Source organism: Danio rerio, chromosome 2 (genome assembly GCF_052040795.2).
Source record: "Danio rerio strain M-AB ecotype USA chromosome 2, GRCz13ab, whole genome shotgun sequence".
In the NCBI taxonomy this organism is placed as follows: Eukaryota; Metazoa; Chordata; class Actinopteri; order Cypriniformes; family Danionidae; genus Danio; species Danio rerio.
Genome location: NC_141022.1, coordinates 30,165,757 through 30,183,995, shown reverse-complemented (window position 1 = coordinate 30,183,995; position 18,239 = coordinate 30,165,757). Strand labels below are relative to the sequence as shown.

At 33.8% G+C, this 18,239-nt stretch overlaps 2 protein-coding genes, 1 long non-coding RNA gene and 3 other non-coding genes across 6 annotated transcripts; 1 reads left to right on the top strand and 5 right to left on the bottom strand.

The window, feature by feature from the left end:
- The first annotated feature begins 1,598 nt into the window (after positions 1-1,598).
- best4 (bestrophin 4) lies at positions 1,599-11,655 on the top strand. Its single transcript, XM_087240895.1, has 10 exons — positions 1,599-3,855; positions 3,923-4,083; positions 5,066-5,160; positions 5,237-5,470; positions 7,106-7,260; positions 7,343-7,420; positions 7,495-7,641; positions 7,717-7,797; positions 7,874-8,010; positions 10,837-11,655. The coding sequence occupies exons 1-10, from the start codon at positions 3,664-3,666 to the stop codon at positions 10,931-10,933; spliced, it is 1,377 nt and encodes a 458-aa protein (XP_087097021.1). The 5' UTR covers positions 1,599-3,663; the 3' UTR covers positions 10,934-11,655.
- On the bottom strand, positions 6,968-10,874 carry LOC147846368 (uncharacterized). The gene is made up of 2 exons (XR_015478516.1): positions 9,355-10,874; positions 6,968-8,300 (listed from the first exon to the last, which is right to left on the bottom strand). It is a non-coding gene; the product is annotated as an uncharacterized LOC147846368 (long non-coding RNA).
- Positions 11,656-11,786: 131 nt separating the features above from the next.
- LOC137488417 (small nucleolar RNA SNORA47) lies at positions 11,787-11,917 on the bottom strand. The gene has a single exon (XR_015479311.1). It is a non-coding gene; the product is annotated as a small nucleolar RNA SNORA47 (small nucleolar RNA).
- Positions 11,918-12,038: 121 nt separating this feature from the next.
- Positions 12,039-15,164, bottom strand: rps8a (ribosomal protein S8a). Its single transcript, NM_214793.1, is given in 6 exon segments — positions 12,039-12,192; positions 12,378-12,507; positions 12,689-12,864; positions 13,772-13,871; positions 14,095-14,201; positions 15,138-15,164. Coding segments are annotated over 6 exon segments (627 nt in total). The 5' UTR covers positions 15,142-15,164; the 3' UTR covers positions 12,039-12,082.
- On the bottom strand, positions 12,581-12,651 carry LOC137488410 (small nucleolar RNA SNORD38). Its single transcript, XR_015479318.1, has one exon. It is a non-coding gene; the product is annotated as a small nucleolar RNA SNORD38 (small nucleolar RNA).
- Positions 13,944-14,049, bottom strand: LOC137488411 (small nucleolar RNA SNORD46). The gene has a single exon (XR_015479319.1). It is a non-coding gene; the product is annotated as a small nucleolar RNA SNORD46 (small nucleolar RNA).
- Positions 15,165-18,239: the final 3,075 nt, after the last annotated feature.

Below are 18,239 nucleotides of genomic sequence, written 5' to 3'. Positions count from 1 at the left end.
TTTACAAAAATACAAAATAAAAAGATTATCTCTGTAGGCTTGTGGATTGTTTTGCAGAATTTCAAAGCATTTTGTATCCTAAGGCAAGGCAAGTTTATTTATATAGCACATTTCATACACAGTGGCAATTCAAAGTGCTTTACATGAACAGGAATAAAAGAGACAAGTATACAAGAAAATAAAAAAACAAACAATAAAAATTATTAAAAACAGATAAAAACTGAATAAATAGTGTTAAACAGGTTATAAAAGAATAAAAAAAGAAAAGAAGTCATAATAGTGTGATCTGTCTGACGTAGCACAGTGCTCATTCAGTAAAGGCACAGTAAAACAGGTGTTTTCAGTCTTGATTTGAACATGCCTAATGTTGGAGCACATCTGATCATTTCTGAAAGCTGGTTCCAGCAGTGAGGGGCGCTGTTAGTAGCTGAGGGCGGATTCACCCTGCCTTGACTGAACTCTTGGAATTTCTATCTGATCCTAAAGATCTGAGTGATCTGTTAAGTTTGTATTCAGTGAGCATCTGTAATGTATTTGGGTCCTAGGCCATTTAGTGATTTATTGACTAGTAATAATAAACTATTCTGAATATAACTGTGAGCCAGTGTAAAGATCTGAGGACAGGTGTGAGGCTGGATGTACTCTGATTTTCTGCTTCTGGTCAGAATCCTGGCAGCAGCATTCTGGATGAGCTGCAACTGTTTTTTTGTTCTAAAAACTTTTATATAACGCATATATATATATATATATATATATATATATATATATATATATATATATATATATATATATATATATATATATATATATATATATATATTCCCTCATTGAAAATACAAAACACATTTTCAGATTTATATTTTTCATTTCATTTACACAAAATGGATGTCAAAAACAAGAAAAATGGCAACTTTGCTGTTTCAACTTTTGAGGTTATAAAATGTGAAAATATTGGTAAAATGTTGTTCTGTCATCATTGATCATAACAGATAAACATATTATTCTAAACTATTAAATGATGCTAAACAAATGAGTTTATGATCTAAACTATTTGTAAAATAATAGTTTATCATGTTGATATATTTTAAATGATTAAAAACTGACAAAAGGTTACAATCTAGTGCCTTTAAGAAGTGGCAAAGTAGCCTAAAAAGATTTAGAAATTATAAATCTTCCTGGGCTATACTGTAATATTTAAACTGAGAATTAAAAAAAATTATTCTTACTTTAGATATACCTGACAAGGTGTCTTTGGAATGCAAACTATTCTTACACTTAATAACATCCTAGCAGGTGTTTTTTTCTTAATCATGGCTGTAAAATTGCTTGACAGTCATTATCTATGATTTAGAAAATATGTAATTAAACAGGATACTTACTGTGTAGGGAGTAATTCAACTGAAAAAATAAATATAATTTGACTTAAAATTCCTTTTTATCGTTAAACAATAAGTTACAGTACTTAGCAAAAACGTTTAGTTTTCATTGATTCGGTGTTCAGATTCTGTGATCATGTTTTAATAAACAAAATTTAATTTATCAAAAAATTGTATTTCTTAAATACAGCCTCGAATTTAGACGAGTTTTGAATGACAGGAATAATAATAATGCGAAATCTCCTAATAAGAATAAAAACAGTTCAAACAGTCTCTATTTTAAAAGGTGCTGCATGTTTGTCTACATGGACCTGTGTAATGATTCTTTTCACCACTTACCTTATTGAATTCAGCTGAAACAACAACAACAAAACAGGTTCTAGAAGTCTGAGCGGGAAAATTGTGCCATTAAGCTTCTGCTGTTTTAACAAGTAATTGAATGTATATGCTTCTACTATCGCAAATGCAGCATGTTGTTCTTTAGTAACCCAACAGAATTATTTCCGTTATTGTATACCGCCCCCTAGTGTTTCTCTCCTCACATTCAGCACATTAGCTTATCAAAAAATGCAATCAATCTTTCTCTAGTTTGCATGTATTCAGAAGCTGCATTTAGTGTCAGTAGTGTTAAAGCGTTTAATGACGAATTTTATTAAACTAACATGTTATTTTAAACTGATGTTTACATCTAAGAAGCTGGATGAAAATATTACAAAGTTACAAATTAATGATTATATTTCTGAGGAGCACACAGCAGGCGAATAGTTTTTTTCTCTCGTATTTATTTAATCCGTGTAAGAACATTTTGAACTTCTTTATTATCAGACCGGAAACGTCTCAATCCTTAGGCTATATCCCATTTCATTAATTCGGTGTATAAACTACTGAATTAGGATCCTAGCCTGTATGCTAAGCTAAATTAACACAACAGCAATCACAGTTAGCAAATGATCTCTATTAACCCTGTTGGTTTTCAAACTCCTGCTCTTTTGGGCGTGTTTGTCTCGCTGAGCAGTTCACACGAGAATGCCTTTACAACACTGACATGAAAGAGAATTTATAACTCAGTTATTTACCAGTTATGTAAATATGACATCACATACTATCATCTACTAACGTCTGCTGTATCAACACATTTCTTTAACATGTTAAAACATAGTTATATAGTAACCTTTATCAGTGAACAGTTAATTAAATTGAACAATCTAATCTTCATCAATCCAGGGAACTATAAAAAACATGGAAGGTTACAGCAGTCAAAAATGATCAAGCCTTTGTTTGAGTGACTCACATCTGCAGCAAGACATCACTAGTTTCTCACAAAATATCATTAGTCTAACACAGACATTAGTCTCACACTTTACATGTAATCTTTATCAGATTTTTTTCAGTCTTTTTCACAGTTTACTGAGTTTCTTAGCCATGTTTTGTCTCATTTTCAATCAGTTTTATTTCAGGGCTCTTGCTGGCCATTTCATTATAACAACTTTTCAGCTTCAAAGAGCTGCTTTCCCCGTATACTGTGGAATGAGGCTCATTGTCCTACATGAAAATTGCTGGTTGACAGGGCAATGAATAACCTATTTTGATGAATATATACAGACGTAGGAGATTCCTGCTGCATAAAACATCATCCAACCATGACACTTCCTGCTCCATCTTTTTACGGACTTCATTACAAATTTTTGTTCAGTCATTCCCCAGTCTGACCACAAGCTCAATGTTTCCCATTGGAATAAAATGAAACTTTTTTAAAGCTTTCATTGCTAAAGCAAAATTTAGATCAGTTCACACAATATGCTTCTCAGCAAAGGTAGCCTTGTGTGTTTATTCAAGATTTTGTCACTGCAGAAGTTTTAGTCTGAATTCTCAAACACTGAGACACAGCTGAACTGACACGTCAAGTGCTGAATGACTGGAGTGTTGAACAGATAGCTGATTGAGATTAGCTGATTTATTCTGTCCTCGTATGCATTTGTCTGTCATGGATGATAACATTTTAGGTGGATTTAAATGAGTTAATAAGATTGTAAAAGAAAAAAAATTTAATATTGCAGAAAAATCTCAGATTTGGTATATTCTAAGATACCGCATTCTCTAGCAATGGTATCCCTTTGACCTTTAACATTTTAAATTTTGAGCTCCACTTTATATAACATGCTTTAAACACTTTACTTACTCTACCCTTTCAGAAAATAATAATAATATAAAAATCCTAATCAAAAGATAATTTGGCGAGTACATAATCAATTTATAGCTACCTTGTCATACACTGGACTTTTACTGCATGTTTTCCAGAGTAATCATTCATAATGTTGAGACCTGTGTGAAACTGACACTGGCCATGAATATTTCTACTGAGTTCCCAAACATAAATCACAAGAAGGATCGACAGGTCCACATTACAGTCAGAGATATAAAAGGCAAATCAAGAGGTGTGCTTTTCCCTCTAAAAGGAGTCAGACTTGGAAATCTTAAGGTAAGAACAAATGTTCAAGTGGTAAATGTGTGATGGAATTGTAAAAACTTACTTGGGCTTTTCTTAGGATTCCACCATGACGGTCTCCTACACGCTCAAGGTTGCCAATGCTAAGTTTGGAGGTTTCTCGAAGCTGCTCTTCAGATGGAAAGGAAGCATTTACAAGCTTCTCTACAGAGAATTTCTGGTTTTCTGCTTACTGTACACCTTTATCAGTATTCTGTACAGGTACTGTGATGTTTCTAAACACCCAATTATCCCTTTTTTTGATAATTATAGATTCATTTGGCAGGTATTCATAGTTTTTTAACTGTATTTGATCAATAATATTTCTGCAAAGTCAAAATGTTCATGTTTAGCTGAAGAAAAAACCCAATAGAAAGTAAAAGTCTAAGACCTGTAACTAACAAAATTGATTAGTGTCTACACAAGGTGAAGTTGTCTGCCAGTTTATATGCTTGTTCTTTCAAGCTAGATGGATTTTCATTGTATGTTGTTTTTATCACTTTTAAACTGAAAAAATTATTCTAAATGTGATTAAAAATGAAAGGCAATCTGTGACAACCGAGCAGACCATAAGATGCTATGCCATAATACGTTAATATTAAGTTAAATTTAGGTCGCCAGTGTCTTAGGACAACGTTATTTTAACATCCAATTACAACGTAAAATGATATTGATATTTTGTTGATTTTAAGTTGTGTTGGAAAGTGACCAAAATCTAACGTCTGATAAACGTCATAGTGGTAACATCCACACAACATCAAGCTGTAACACCGTTAGTTGATATTTGTTTGTTTGTAGGTTGCGATGGAAAGTAACCAAAATGCAATCTTTGTCCAACATTGGACACTGATATCGGCCTGACTTTGGGTTCTGATGTCAACTTAATTTTCAGTTCCAATAAAAATGCAACGTCCCAAGATGTCAATCTGACGTTATGTTGACATCCTGTGTCTGCTGGGAAGTCTTTAAACAAAACATGCAACTTTATTGTGTCAGGGTTCACAGTTTGACCATCTCAATGCATCAGAAATGCAATGAATGTGCTTCATCTGACACAAAAGTAGGGTGATGATACCAAGGAATACACATTTAGGAAAATTATTTGTAACAAATTTGGGTTTTTCAGCTTCTATTCACTTATTCAAGTGTACAGGGAAGATCTGTTGTCCTTCAACAATGATTCAACCCTTCTCGCCTCTCACAGGTGTGTCCTCAATAACAATCAACAGGAGATATTCGCGAGACTAGCACGTCATTGTAACAAGTTTGCCAAACTCATCCCCATGTCATTTGTTCTTGGTGAGAGTCTTATCGATGCAACACGACATTTCCAACCCCTAAGATTTCTTGTACTAAGCTAAACTGGTCTTGTTAGGGTTCTACGTCACTCAAGCATTTCAGCGCTGGTGGGGTCAGTACACCAGCTTTCCCCTGCCTGATAACCTGATGATGGTGGTCTCTGGAAACGTCCATGGAACAGATGAAAGAGGTCGTCTGTTGAGGAGAACTCTGATGAGATATGCTAACCTGTCATCTGTCCTCATACTGCGCTCCATCAGCACACGAGTGCGCAAGAGGTTTACAACTCTGGAGGACATTGTGGAGGCAGGTAAGATAGAAACTTTCAAATACATCTAAAAATCTTTGGGAGGCACTTTGATATTGGAGCACTGGATTCCCTTACTCCTTCAAGGACATAAAGCCAAGTTTGTTTACTACTACTTATCATGACTGAATGAGAATCAAACTAAATAAAGGATTCAGTTTAGTGATGGATTCGTTAGATAAATTCAGTTATATTTATTGAAAGAACCAGCCTATAAAATTCATTCGTTTGTCAACAAGATGTTCTCTGGTAATGCAGGGTGTGCTTTTGATTCACTAGTTAATTATTACAGTTAAAAATACAGTTTCCTTATCGGCATCATTCAGTGTTTCCCGTTATTTTGGTGGGCAACCACTTGAAAATCAAGTTATTTGTTTTTTTTATTTTCGATATGGTGGCAGATCTCAACAGAAATTATATTAGATTCCTTTCCTTCAGAATAAATTTATTTTAATTACATAATGGTGGTTTCTGTCTCTGTATGGTGACTTCTTCTCTCTATAGCGCCAGTGATGATAGAACATGTGTCAAGAATATATTGCCTCGGCCAGATTCAGTAAATATATCCTTATTTTAGGCATGGTGCTGAGCTTCATGTCCAGTATGTGGTGTGTGTAATGTGACACTATCGAAAAGCGCATTCAGCCAAAGTCTGTTTGAACTATAGGCTATGTGCGTCATATCAAATGTTAAATTCTAACAGATGCTACAGATGCACATCTGTCCCATAAACATGTCGCACCATTCCTATAAACGTGTTCAAATAGCTGTCTAAGGACACAGAGAGTTAATATTTATTTTCAAACATTTTAATTTTTATCTGGACTAAACATGACAGAAAATTTACTCTGCTATTTTATTATTTTAGGCTACTTGATACATGGCACTTTCTATGGCCCATAGTGAGAATACAGAATTAAACGAAGACTGGCTTTACTTACATAGAAACTTAGAGAATGAATGCAAAGGAGTAATATTCAAAAAGTTAAGGTAACTCAAACCATTTGAGGAAACCGATTGTTCAAAAACTAATCCTAATGAGTACTGTGAACTTAATCTATTTGAGTAAACGAAGCAATTTGAGCACAGTAAAACCTAATAAATGAAGAGAACTCAAACCAACTGAGTACTGTAAAACCCAATAAGTTCCTCAAACCATTTGAGGAAAACGATTGCTACCATTTGAGTTAAAAAAAAAACAAATCTATATGAGTACTGTGAACTCGCTCCATTTAAGTTTAGGTAATGAAGTATTTAATCAACTCATTACCTTCAACACTGAGTTCAAAACTCTTTTCAAATAAATAAAATTAACTTTCAGTCAATTTTGATTTAACTACACTCATTTTATTTGATAAAGTTGACTGTTGGGTTTTACAGTGTACAGACTAGAATTCATATAAATGTAATGTATTGCTCTAAATCTTTAATAATCTGATTATTTGTCGTGTATATATAGCTGCAAATTTTGAGAAAAGGCACTATAGCAAGAAATTTGTAATATTTCCTGTGATTCACATTTTATTTAAAAAAAAGAGAATGTGAATCAGCATGCAAACATCTGCGTGAATTTGTCAAATGATAATAGCTGAAGATTAAATCTGGAATGCATTTATATTGATGCATGTTGTTTTGCAGGATTCATGACCACAGATGAGCTCAGGAAACTAAACCATCTGTACTCAGACTTCAACAAATACTGGATGCCGCTTGCATGGTTTGCCAACCTGGCGTCTCAGGCCAGAAAAGAAGGGCGTGTGAAAGATGATATAGCATTGCGTCTGCTAATGGATGTATGTGCGTATAAACATGTCAAGATGATACATCTCTGTTATAAAAGCACACTAAATTCATTTCTTTCTTCCTCTTTGTCAGGAGCTGAATAACTATAGATCAAAATGCAGCATGCTCTTCCACTATGACTGGATCAGCATTCCCTTGGTGTACACACAGGTAAGGCTCATCCGATTATCTCTCGCATGAGAGTAATAATTGACTGAATGCATCTCCAATTCTCTGTGATGCAGGTGGTGACTGTGGCCGTGTACTCCTTCTTTACATTTAGTCTTATTGGGAGGCAGTTTGTGAAGCCTGCATCTTCCGAAGAACACCTTGACCTGTACATCCCCATTTTCACTTTACTGGAGTTCTTCTTTTATGCTGGATGGTTAAAGGTATGACGGGTAGCATTTAAAGAGCAATCTTTGGACTGCTGATTTCAGAAACTGACGGTGCATTGATTCTTAAAGGTAGGGGAACTTATCATCAACCCGTTTGGAGAAGATGATGATGATTTTGAAACCAACCAACTCATAGATCGAAACATTCAGGTTTGCAGATTGAAAAATAGCATCATCATTTCAAGGAATGCAAATGTTTCATGACAGTGGGTTCCTATTTATCCAGGTTTCTATGCTAGCCGTAGATGACATGCACCAGAATCTTCCTCCTCTTGAGAAGGACAAATACTGGGTGGATAAAGGTCCTTCATATCCTTCGGCTTCTATGAAGCCTGTTTTCATGGGTTCTACACATGACATGAGGTGAGATCCTCAACTTTAACAATTAGTTATTATTTCTAGACACTCACATGCCTCTTTCAGGGGCGCATGTAAACTCTGGCCGCCCCAATATGATTTAGCTGTTATTAATTTAAAAGTACTTATGTAAGTTCACAATATTTAATCAAATAAATGAATAAAATGCAGCCACTAAATTATTGTGGATTGATTGGTGCCACTGATGTAGCTGATTCATTCCCTCTCCCCCTCCCCGATCGTTGCTGACAGCACGCACACATCTTCAATAGAAAGCAATGGCAATTTAATATGTACTAGGGCTGCTCGATTATGGGAAAAATCATAATCACGATTATTTTGGTCATAATTGTAATCATGATTAATCAAAACGATTATCAGTTGAAGTCCAAAGTATTCGTCCTCCTGTGAATTTATTTTTATATATAAATATTTCCCAAATTATGTTTAACAGAAGGTTTTTTACAGTATTTCCTATAATATTTTTTTCTTCTGGAGAAAGGCTTATTTGTTTTATTTCAGCTATGATAAAAGCAGTTTTGAATATTTTGAAACCTATTTTAATAGCTCAATATTATTAGCCCCTTTAAGCAATAGGCTATATGTTTGATTGTCTGCAGAAGAAACTACTGTTATACAATGACTTGTCTATTTACCTCAATTAAGCCTTTGAATGTCACTTTAAGCTGAATATAGCATCTTGAAAAACATCTAGTAAAATATGTACTGTCATCATAGCAATGATTTAAAAAATCAGTTATTAGAAATGAGTTATTAAATCTGTTATGTTTAAACTGTGCTTTAAGCATCTTCACTGCATTTTTGATTTTATTATTGATTAATAATAAAAACAGTCGGCAGCAGCAGGAATACCGCACGCTGTCACTTTAATAATAGTGCGGCTATGATTTGGTTTCTCTTTCACGTGTCTTTTGATTCTCAACTTGTTAGTTTTTTACACAAATAAGGGTTAATATGAATAATCACTAAGCACCGCGCTCTGACACAAATGTGCATGTATTTGACCATTAAAGCGCTCAAATTAAGATCACGTTAGATGTGTGTGTGCTCTGCTGTCCGCGGCTAAACACACAACAGCATGTGCTTTTTTGCGCTTTTAAAAATATGAATGATGCGCATCCTGTGCTGCAAAAGTTACATTATAGCACACGCTTTTAGTCATTTTCACGTGGAACTGAGCTTTGCAGAGGCAACGAGTTTTCACACGTGTACAACTGGAAAGGGGCTGGTACATAATGGAATAATCGTTTATCTCGATGGTTTTTCATAATCGTTAAAAGCCAAAATCGAAATCGGATTTTCGATTAATTGCACAGCCCTAATATGTACCTTAAGGTACATCAATGACAGAGGCTGTATTAATAATATTGTAGCTCATAAAGAAATATGGATAAATATTATTAGGGTCTGTATAGTGCGTGTGTATTAATCTTTATTAATTTTAGACATGGCATATACTGTAAGCTGTACAATAAAAGCATGTGAAAATAGCTGAAAAGACATTTATATATTTGAAAAGTGTTTTTAAACTAAATATTGATCATTATTTGGTTTGCATATGTACTTGCTGATTAATTTCAAGGAATAAATTGCAATATTTCTAGAGTATAATTGATTAAATGAATTACAACCACATTATTTCATTTAACAGTAACAAAAATTTAACATTACATTGAAGTCATTTTTTGTGTGCCATCCCAAGATTTGGTGTGGCCTCTTCTGGCCACCCCTAAAAACATTTCTGGGGGCGCCACTGCCTCTTTACCTTGCATTTACCAAGTTTTATTGATAGTGTTGTATAAACAACATTTAACCATAAAGAAAAACATGTAGGCTATATAAAAACTGCAGCAATACTGTGTAAACCAAGACATATCTTGGACAATAAATGTTCATCCATTCATTTTCTTTTTAGCTTCCCATCACTGGGAAATACCCATATACAATCACATACACTATGGCCAATTTACCTATACCACGTCTTTGAACTTTTGAGGGAAATTGGAGCACTACGCAGACCTGGATCTGAGCTGCATCCAATGCTTTTTAATGCGCTCACCTAACCCCAACCCTAACCCGTCACAGGGACGTCACACTCCGTTGAGTGCAATGTGTCTGACATTGCATCGCTGAGTGATGCAATCTCTGCTTGCAACATAAAGGCTGAATCCAGGTGCTATTGGCTTATAGTGGGGTGAAATTATGGAATAGTCTGGAACAGATAGTAACAGTGTCCAGATAGTAAACAATTGAAAAAGTTGAATTGGGATTATTATTAATGTTATATGCGGATGATATATAGGCTAACTGAAATTGGAACATTCAGTTTAGTTGCTGTTCGCAGTACAATGTAAAGATTGGATTTGCCTTCATTTAAATAAACATACAAATGGTAAGGAAAATATTTGCGGGGGATGGGGGAGATATAATATATATGAGTGATTATCAAAATCATGTTGAATTGGACCTAACAGGGTGGGATACCTTTTGGCCAGGTTAAAATCATGTAGAGATTTTGATGGAATTCTCATTTGAATATTTGTTTCTACGTGTATTTTTGGTCAAATTAAATCAAATAAATACAGCTGCTGCAGATTTAATGGCATATCAAACTAAAATGAAAACTTTACCATCATTTACTCACGTTTGACCCGTAACAAAAACCAGTTAAACATGTTTAAAGAGTGTTGGAACACCATAGTATTTGTTTTTCTGACTATAAATGTCAATAATTACGTTTCCAACATTTATCTTTATGTTCAAATGTGGCATTAATATTTTGTGGTATATCTGTGATTCTGTATTTATTAGGATACTTGAGGATGATCTTGAGGAATGCGTGTCAACCCCCAAGACTCAGATGCTTGCCATTAATGTGTGGCCGACTACACACAAAGTGAATAAGTGAATAAGTCAAAAAGGAGTTTGCAACAATTATGTATTTGCTGCAGAGCTGAAGGTGAGGATGAGTGCTCTAAACTTGAACCTTCCAATAGCAGCGTACATTCACCACAACACAAGACTGTTCAACACAGCTGCCAAGAAAAACTCTTTGGGTCACAGGAAACTACAGGACCAGCAAACTGAGACCTAAAAGGCAAATGTGCAACCCCTGTTTGATTTTACCTGATGTTAGGATACATCCTTTCAAACTTGTGCAGTCTGCTATTGCTTAAATTAGGGGTGCCTATGTTCCTGAAGAGTTCAGCTCCAATCCCGATTAAACATAACTAAATCAACAAAGTAAGATCTAGGGCATATGGCAATTAAGGACAGAAGAGTTTAATCAAGGATGCAGCTTAACTACACAAGCAGAAAGATCTCCAGAAACAAGATTTTAAATGTTTGGGATCAGTAAAAACATTTTAAATGAAGGATTTCAGTTTTTACAGTAACTTTCCAATTATCAATAACGATAAATTAAAAATGTTACATGTATAAAATATTATCAAACAGAACGTTCATTGATGAGAAATAAAATTTGTAAATTTACTTCACAATGGAGTAAAGGCTTCTGGGAACACCTTTGCTGTCACTAGAAGTGTACTTGATTGACTTTATCCACTTATTCATCCAACAATGAACAGCACTTAGTTCATTGACATTTAAGACTTGCAATGCAAAGAAAAATTCTGTGAAATATTTGACTCAATTGCAGTTTACGTAAATTCATAAAACTAAGTAAAAGAGCTAGAAAATATATTTGAATTAAAATTCTTTTCCAAGCCCTGATACAATTATGAATCTCTTACCATTTTCAGAACATGTCCACAAGAACTCGACTACTTTTACACAGAATGAAAGAGCACTTTGAGCACTTGTGTTTTTTTCTAGGAGGTTATAACCAGTTAATGCAGTACTAAAACAGCTGCCTAACTTTCTCAATCCTCCTTTTATAACAATGTAGCTTAACTAGTTGTTTTACATAGTGTAAAACACAGCTTTCTCTTGGCCAAACCAACTTTCTAATAAAATAAACTTTCCACTGTATAAAATGAAGACAATGACATGAGTTGGGGTGTTTTCTTTAATGGTCGTATCAAAGAGCGCTGTACATCTATTTGCCTTTCTTGGCTTTAATCTTCCTCAGGTAGAACTCCAGTTCTTTGCCCTCAAGGACGTAGCCATCAGCCCTGCCGCACTGTCCTGGTCTGGATGAAATGCAGGCTGGGGGAAAAAACAAACACAGACTTTTAAAATTTGCACTGAAGCCAAGCAAGACTGCAGGCAGCTTTTCAGTGCATGTCAGAAAGGTTAAAAGCTCAGCACCATATTATCAGTAGCAGAACTGGTTAAAGGTTTCATCATGAACACATTAAAAAGCCACGTTCAGACCTCATAACTAGCCTTACCCAGAAGCTTGCCCTGCAGGAACTGCTCCTCCAGCAGAGGACTGATCTTGGCTGTTTTTCTGCGCAAAGTAAACTTCTTTTGGACCTTTTTGGACCTCTTCTTGTTCAGGATTTCCTCTTCCTCAGGGGTCTGGATTGACAAATTAAAATGCAACAATTAGAAACTGACAGTGTATATTTTAGGACTAACATGATTTACAAGCCTTCCTCAGAGTCTTAAACTGCATCACTTATATTTCAGTAGCAGAACTGGACAAAGTTATCGTCACAGAAAGACTATAAAACAAACCAATACACTCGTTTGCACTCACCAGTTTAGCTCCCTTCTTCCTGCCAAGTGGGAGGGCATAGTGAGACTCATACCACTGTCTGTAAGGAGTGCTGTCCACCAGAACAACACAGTTCTTCACCAGGGTCTTGGTTCTCACCAGCTCGTTGTTTGAAGCATTGTAGACCACATCAATGATCCTGGTCTTGCGGGTACAGCCTGAAAGTGTAACAATATATTTAAAACACCCTGAAGGTAATCAAAGTTAGAAAAATGTCAATTTTTAAAATTCTTTCTCAGAGTTGGAACATAGATATCCATCATGAACATTCAGTAGCAGAACTGGTCAGATTATCTTCACCGAAAGAACTACAGACAAGGCTTCTGCAGGTTTTTGAAAGCACATTTTAGACTTTATAAAAGTACAGAAAAAAATTATTAGAAGGAAACCAAACCAATTGTCACTGGTGTATCATTTATCAGATTGCATAAGTCAAAATTGATTTATTTTATACCAAAAGAATATTAAGGATTAAGACAACTTAAAGGTTTATTTGTAAATGACAAAACTTAATTTGATTAAAAATATATATTGCTAAACACTTTTTGCACAATTGTAAAGGATTTTTACATTTAGATTTAACACAGATTGTAGAACATCTGCATAGTCCCAATATTACCTTAAACCATTAGCCTGTTTTTTTTTAAACACAAAGTAAACACTACATATTCATGATATTTTGTATTAATATCTGGGAAAAAACTTTTCCAAAATGTCCAAATACATAATTCTATATAGTATTGGTAACTTAAGTATGAGTAACTTAATTTACGACTTACTGAAAATGTTTTACAAACATTTGTCTAAATAAATAAATCAGACATCTAGTAAATACAACCTAATGTTGAATTTACACACATTTCCTCAATTTAAGTGTGCTCTCTGATGCTTTTACAGTTTCTATAAATGTCACTTTCAAAGACCAAATACTTAAAGTATGAATCCAAAGTAATGTAAAAAATGCAAATGTAAAAAAATCCTAACTTAACTTTGAGTTGAGTAATGGTTAAAACCTGCAGAAACCCAGTACACCTAAATGGCCAGCACTAAAAAATACAAACTTACATTCTGACCCCCATGAGAAGTTTCCCACATCGAGCCTCAAGGCACGGTATTTCTTGTTTCCACCACGGACTCTTATTGTGTGGATGCGGCGAGGTCCAATCTAAAGAGAGGAGCCAAAACATACCTTTAGACAATACAACAAAGACATATGAAGAGACCATGCGAGTTCAGCCATGTGTCAGTGTAACTATGACGAATCCTAACATTGGAAGGTCAAAGACTTTGACCAAAACGGCCAAATAAGACCAACCTAAGGACATGTTTACATCACCCACATTATCATTTCCCATACTGATGGAAAAGTACACTGAAGAGTGTTTCACCTTGGTGTTTGCTGCAGGACGCCCGAGCTCATACTTCCTTTTCTTGTGGACGGGCTTGCGTTTGCCACCGGTCCTGCGGCGTTTGTGCCAGTTATCCCTTGAGATACCTGTGGTGTAGAGATTGAAATGCGTTAGACTTAGTAAACAAATATGAATGCGAGTAGAACGTAAACTCAATAAATGCTTGAGCGTTCAGTTCTCCAAGGTGTTTATCCGCATGGAAAATCGGATTCCGCAATTTGGATTCATCATGTACACTCAAGCTTTATTATCAACCCACAAAAATAACTCCACTCATCGTGTCAAGCCGATGACTCTAAAAGAAAAAACCATTAAAAAAAAATACTATTTTCGAACTTCATAGAGACAAAAAAATGCATTTTAAACTTAAGATTGAGTTTGGACGAATCGTTACTTTAAAAGCAAAGACTTACAAATCAGCAAACTGATTCATTTAACGTTAGCAACAAGCTAACACGACGTGAGCTCTTGCCATTACACGCTTCCACCAATAGCGAAGATAGTGTTGCAATCGCATTTATGACAAGAAATATAAAGTGAATGTTAATTTAACGTTTACAAACTACATAAATCCAGTTCTCGGGTCACGTTAGCTGGCCATGCAGCGTCGTAAGTTGACACATGCATCTCACTCGTTTAGCTTAGTTAGCTGTGCTAACTACTTCCCATACACTACACCTCTAAAACACAATATTTTGTTACAGCAATGTTACTTACATACACAGTACTTTTATATTTACAGCTTGCCTTGTACTCGTCCCTGTAACTACAGCTTCGTCTGTTCTCTACACGCTGTGAAAGTGTACTCTCGCATGCGCGCAGCCATCTTGAGCAACGTATCCAGCCACTTTACAGTTTATTTACGCAAACTGTTTTAAAATACACTGAATCATGCAATTTTCACCTAAATCTTTTAAATATTACTTCTGTAATACAAAATAAAGTCAGATTAACTATAAACCTCGTCGGATAGAGAAGATGAAGACGGATTGTTCCAGCGATCAGAATCGGAAGACACATACCCATTCTCAGGCGCCGGCTAGAAAGAGGGCTCGCAGAGGCTCATGGGCGGGTTTCAAGCAAACACATATCGCGAGAATACCTGCTGAAGTCGCGACTCGCGAGAGCAGTTCAGTCAGTGGGAGTACATGGGACTGCCACAACGAGCCCTTCCAGTGTTTTGCAGAAACAGTCATTCATTTATAGTTACTATAGTGTGTGTGTGTGTGTGTGTGTGTGTGTGTATATATATATATATATATATATATATATATATATATATATATATATATATATATATATATATATATATATATATATATATATATATATATATGTAAATATATATATAAAACAGTAAACCACTTCAATGTGGTGATGTCATTGGCCCATGAACATTTCCTGCTTGTTATCAAACTATTGTCTTAACTCGTGGGAAATCTCTTTTTATTGATAAGTGGTTTGAAAGAGGAATAGTTTTTGTTTTGGACTTATTTAAAAATGATGGCAATATTTTGAAATATGAAGAATTTATGACATTGTATAACTTCCCTTTGCCAGCTAAATCCTTCAACTGTGTTATAAAGAGTTTGTCACAAAGTTATGTGCATTTATTTAAGACTTTTCTTTACTTTAATGAGAGGGAAACAATTATGCCTAAACTTTTTTGGATGGAGTGTCTTTTTTTGATAAAAAATGTAACAACAGACATGTCAGACGATTGTTACATTACTCTGTATATACCACCCCAGGATGTAAATTTTTTTGGACCAACTTCTCTGACTGCATTCAATGGAAGAGAGCGTGGTTATTACCTGAAAAATTCAGCATATCCAACAAAATAAGAGAAATACATTTTAGGATCTTGCATAATGTTTATCCTACAAATTCCCAAATTGCTAATTATTTTGATATATCTAATTTGTGTACTTTCTGCAATATACATGAAGAGACTTTATTTCACTTATTCTATAGTTGCTCTCACATTAAACATCTTTGGAATTACATTATTTTTTATTTATCATCCCTATTTAAACATGATTTAAATTTGTCTATAAAAGATATATTTCTGTATTTCTCGGATGATGATCATGCTCTTGATCTTATTGTAATTTTTTTTGTGTTACACTGTAAATTTTTTATACACAAAAATAAGTTTCTAAAAACAATACCTATTTTTAATACTTTCCTTGTTGACATTTCAACATTGAATCTCTTAAGCTTATTAATAATAATAAGAATAATAAGTTTCTTAAAGCTCATGACAATCTTTTTTTGTTAATGTTTGAGGCTGTGTATTTTTTATTTTTTTTTCTCTCTGTCTTCTTTCTTTGGTGTTATTGTATTTTTTCTTCAATGCAGTGAAGTTATTTTTCTTGTATTCAGTTAAAAATTGAGGTTTGACAAATTGTTATCAAACTATTTCATAACTGTAGCAAGAAGCAAATCAATCATAACTTAATGTTAAAACAGCTTGGAATCATTTAGAAACTATAAAAAAAATTACACATATACAACAGGACAGAGGGACCAATGTTTTAGTTTACATCCCTCAAAGTGGTCTATGCCCGTAGCCGCAAAATGAGCAATAAAAAGGTGAGAAGCACCAGAAGCGAACCATTACATTAATTTGAATATACTTTGGCTATTGTTGAAATCCAGGAATTTTCAAATGTACTTTTTTTACCAGAATAATTCTGAAGATTTTATTATTATTATTATTATTATTATGTTTCAATTTATAATATATATATTGAAATTGCCTAATTGTGACTGAGGACATTTGAATGTGCTGGCCAGTTTGTTGTCTGCCTAATAAATGATAGTGAGCTAGTTTTTTTACTTTAAAACTTTACCAGATTCCAATTTTTTACTAATGATATATGATGTAATACATTTGTATTTTAAAAATTAGTCTTGTTTAAATTGTTTTTATTGCAGTTATTTAGGAAATGTTTTAGTACATCAAAAAGTGTGAATATGATGACATCTGACTAGCTAATCCAGCAAAAATATATATATATTTAAAAAAAATTAAAAATTAAAATAGAAACTGAGGCGTATAACTGCAAATAGGTCAAATTTTTGAAAAAAAAAAACACCCCTCACACCAGGCTGGCTACAGGCTTGGCCTCATATTACTAAATATTATTTCGTTAACAATATTTTATGTTTCCAGAATCATTACAGTCTTTATTGTTAAGATCCTGTCATTCAAAAGCTAATTTGCTGCTCAAGAAACCTTTCTGAATATTAACAATTTCAAAAACAGTTGTACAAATATAATATAATATAATAAAATGTAATATAAGGGACTTAGCCGAAAAGAAAATGAATGAATAACATAATATAATGTTACAAAATTGGCTTAAAATAAATGCACACAGTAAAACACTTTACTGATCACAGATTTCTGAAAAGTAAAATGTATAATGGTTTCTACAAAAATATGAATCAAAAAAGTATAGTTTATTTTGTCAAAATGCAAGCTGATTGTTAATGGACAATGCTGACAATTAAGCAAGCTAACAGAAGTAAATGACAGGAATAAATAAAAATTGAAAAAGTGTATGTATATATATATATATATATATATATATATATATATATATATATATATATATATATATATATATATATATATATATATATATACTTATTGTACAATTTGTACAGAATGGCAAAAATGTGTATGTTGAACTGATGATAGTAAAATGAAATGCATTGAAACCGAATTTAAAAAGCTGTGGATTTTCTTCTCACTCATATTTTCCTATTATGCAACTTTTCATCATCTAAAGGATTTTGTATTAGAACTAACTATGAAATACACAAAATCTATATTTCATTCTCTAGTCTAAAACATTCTCAAAAGAAGGACATTTAAGTCATGTTATTATTGGCCATTTTAACACAAGCAAAAAAAAAGAAACCAACTGCACAAAATAAGTCTGTCAAATAAGAAAGAAAAAAACATTCTCATGAGAACAATCATTGCTAAACACTGTGGACTTTTATGTTTATTATTTCTGATTCTGACTTTTATCTAAATTAAGCCCGTAGTTAATAAATCTTATGTCTAAAAATGTGGAATTATGTGTACTTTCACCAATCAAGTTTCTTGA